This window comes from Carassius auratus, chromosome 28 (assembly GCF_003368295.1).
Source record: "Carassius auratus strain Wakin chromosome 28, ASM336829v1, whole genome shotgun sequence".
In the NCBI taxonomy this organism is placed as follows: domain Eukaryota; kingdom Metazoa; phylum Chordata; class Actinopteri; order Cypriniformes; family Cyprinidae; genus Carassius; species Carassius auratus.
This window is the reverse complement of record NC_039270.1, coordinates 1,039,581-1,043,359: the sequence shown is the minus strand read 5'-3', so window position 1 is coordinate 1,043,359 and position 3,779 is coordinate 1,039,581. Positions and strand designations below refer to the sequence as shown.

The 3,779-nt window shown below is 34.9% G+C and overlaps 1 protein-coding gene across 1 annotated transcript; it reads left to right on the top strand.

Moving 5' to 3' along the window:
• Positions 1–980: 980 nt before the first annotated feature.
• LOC113046528 (interferon-induced protein 44-like) lies at positions 981–3,431 on the top strand. The gene is made up of 3 exons (XM_026207340.1): positions 981–1,318; positions 3,085–3,118; positions 3,215–3,431. The coding sequence occupies exons 1-3, from the start codon at positions 1,258–1,260 to the stop codon at positions 3,429–3,431; spliced, it is 312 nt and encodes a 103-aa protein (XP_026063125.1). The 5' UTR covers positions 981–1,257.
• The last annotated feature ends 348 nt before the right edge of the window (positions 3,432–3,779 follow it).

Genomic DNA, 3,779 nt, shown 5'->3' with positions numbered 1-3,779 from the left:
GCTACGGTGACCTCGGAACAAGAGAGAAACAGACAAATATTAGCGTAGATGCCATTCTTCTAATGATGTAGAAAGTACGGTGTTATGGGAAGTGTTCCTGGTTCCGGTTTACCTAATTAATGCAGCCTAAAAATCCTTTAACGGATTTGGATATTAGAATCATATTAGTATGTTATGTGTATGCCAGGTTAAAGAGATGGGTCTTTAATCTAGATTTAAACTGCAAGAGTGTGTCTGCCTCCCGAACAATGTTAGGTAGGTTATTCCAGAGTTTAGGCGCCAAATAGGAAAAGGATCTGCCGCCCGCAGTTGATTTTGATATTCTAGGTATTATCAAATTGCCTGAGTTTTGAGAACGTAGCGGACGTAGAGGAGTATAATGTAAAAGGAGCTCATTCAAATACTGAGGTGCTAAACCATTCAGGGCTTTATAAGTAATAAGCAATATTTTAAAATCTATACGATGTTTGATAGGGAGCCAGTGCAGCGATGACAGGACCGGGCTAATATGGTCATACTTCCTGGTTCTAGTAAGAACTCTTGCTGCTGCATTTTGGACTAGCTGTAATTTGTTTACCAAGCGTGCAGAACAACCACCCAATAAAGCATTAAAATAATCTAACCTTGAGGTCATAAATGCATGGATTAACATTTCTGCATTTGACATTGAGAGCATAGGCTGTAATTTAGATATATTTTTGAGATGGAAAAATGCAGTTTTACAAATGCTAGAAACGTGGCTTTCTAAGGAAAGATTGCGATCAAGTAGCACACCTAGGTTCCTAACTGATGACGAAGAATTGACAGAGCAACCATCAAGTCTTAGACAGTGTTCTAGGTTATTACAAGTAGAGTTTTTAGGCCCTATGATTAACACCTCTGTTTTTTCTGAATTTAGCAGTAAGAAATTACTCGTCATCCAGTTTTTTATATCTACTATGCATTCCATTAGTTTGTTCAGTTTTTCCATTACTTAGTCATAAAAACATTAACTAGGTGAAAGTGAAAGTTACTAGGTGAAAGTGAAAGTTACTAGGTGAAAGTGAAAGTTGGACCTGGAGGTATAAATACAGGCTGGAATCAGAGATGCTGTCACAGCTTGCCTGTACATCCCAAAGAGAAGAACACTGAATAGCAATTCTGTTTCTCTTGTTATTACTCTGTATTGAATTGAAGTCACCTTTGTTTTTAAATTACTGTTTAGTGTAGAATTTCCCAAATTCGTAAGAAAAAACGAAAACAGAGAAGGATATCACAATGGGAGGATCAGGATCAACACCCCAATCTGAAAAACCTGCACCACCACCACCATCACCAGGTAAGTTTAATTTTAAAGTTGGTGTTTTGTTTTTACATGCATGCCAGCTGTAAGGCGAAATAATTTTGGGAGAGTAAAGGCTGGACACGTGAAATAGTAACTGTGTGATTTTCTATTGCTATTCCAAAATGACAGGGTGATCACTTGTAACCTGTAAGACATTGTAAGACACAGAAGCAAAAATGTGCAAGTTGCATTTGCATTTTAATTATGTTAACACATGCAACAATTGCAAATAAATGCAATGTCATGATGCTCTGCTCAGCTCACATGATCTGATAATAATAGCCTTGTAGGACTCCAATTTATTTGGATAGTTTAAAAAAAATCAGTTAAATTGAATTATTTAGCATTTAACAAAATAAAAAAAGAATACATTGATATTTAATGTTAACATATATTCTGTCAAATTTAACTGTTTTACTTTTAATAAAAGTACAAATTGGCTTGTATTTTTGTACTCAGTATCTTAAAAATTATTGAGTGAAATTAAAAAGTCTTACTAAATTATTTTATATTATTTAATAAAGTAATTGTTGAAAAGCCTTTTCGGTTTCAGTTTTCGGCCAAGTGCATCCAGAATTTTCGGTGTATGCCCCAAATTTTCAATTTGTTGCATCCCTTATATATATAGTAAATAGATCAGAAAATAATTATTAGTTTCAGGTTAAAAAATGAACTCAAACTCAAAACTCAAAAACTCAAGAACTCAAAATTAGAGCTCACCTCAGACTTTATACTATTTATATTGAATCCTTTATGTATTGAAAATGATAGTAAAAAAACTACTTGAACTTCCAAACTTAGCTTTTAAATTGGCTTAATGGAATACTTATTCATCAAAGTTATTTTTTTATGAGCACACATGTCACGTTTGACCTGTTTGGTCAGTTCTTGGGATTTCGTTGCCTTGCTTGTTTTTTCCCTCTTTATTTGTTACTTTGCTTAAAGGTGGGGTAAGTGATTTCTAGTAGCCAATGTTGACATTTGAAATCACCAAAACAATCACACCCCTACCCCAAGGGTCTGGCCCCTATTTTGATAGCTCCGCCCCACACATATGCAGGCAGCATTTCATTCTGTGAAACAAAGCAAAACCAATGTTCCACTGTCTGCACTGGATGCGAGTAGCGCCGCAAAATACTACAGAACTCATTATAATCAGTGATGTTATCTGCTGCTGCATTCTATATATGATGTATTGACACAAATTATAAATGATTTTCAATGGTCACTTTGTCTTGTCCAGTGTACTAGACAGACGTGCCGCACTGTGCCTTCTGCTCCTTGAGTTCACTCCAGCACTGGGTTTTGTTCCACAGATATTTTCCTCTTTTGTTTTTATCCTCCATCTTTATCTTTCTGTAGCTCAGCTAATGTCCGTCCTGTGCACTGAAAGTGCTCTTTTCCACATCATATGTAGACACACCCCTTACTGATGATTGTCCACAAATTTGTTATGTTACAGATTCAGTTTTCTAAAGCATTTTTGAACAATTATTTCCCCACCTTTAATTAAATAATAAGTCTAATCAGTTCCTTGTTTTAACCCATCATTTTGCATGTGGATTTACTTTTATGAAGTCTTAAGATTGGTCAATATCTATTCTAAGACTAATTCTGAAGAAGACACATTTTAAATATTCCTTTGATTTTGTCAAAACCTTTGATTTTGGTTTGTGAATACTGAATGGATTTTCCATTCCATATATATCTTTTATTTTGCAGTAATCAAAATCATAAATTATTTCTATCTCTGTTAACAGAATTTGCTAAACCATGGAGGGAAACACCCTGGGAGTAAGTGGGAAAATAATTCTTCTTTAAAAATAGAAAAATGATTATCTATCTGTACAAGCAAAAGTGTGTATCTTCATAAGGGCCCTTTTTCAACAGCAATAAAGGACTTTTGGAGAAAAACCTGAGGGAGCTTAAGCTGAGCGATTCAAATGTTAAGTACATCAGGATCTTGCTAGCTGGACAAGTGGGAGCAGGAAAATCCAGCTTCATCAACTCAGTCAATAGTGTTTTTCAAAGAAGAATCACAACAGAAGCTATTGCTGATAATGCTGGTGCGGGTGGTACGAGTTTTACAAAAACAGTGAGTATATGAACCTGTATGTTTTAATTTAAAATAAAATGTTTTATTAAATTATGTAAGCTCTACACTCTATAAAGAAAGAATGAATCTATTGAGGAAACACACTTGTGACATATATACAAATATATAAAGTATGTGACCCTGGAGCACAAAAGCAGACACTAAAGTAGCACAGGTATATACAGTATTGTTCAAAATAATAGCAGTACAATGTGACTAACCAGAATAATCAAGGTTTTTCGTATATTTTTTTATTGCTACGTGGCAAACAAGTTACCAGTAGGTTCAGTAGATTCTCAGAAAACAAATGAGACCCAGCATTCATGATATGCACGCTCTTAAGGCTGTGCAATTGGGCAA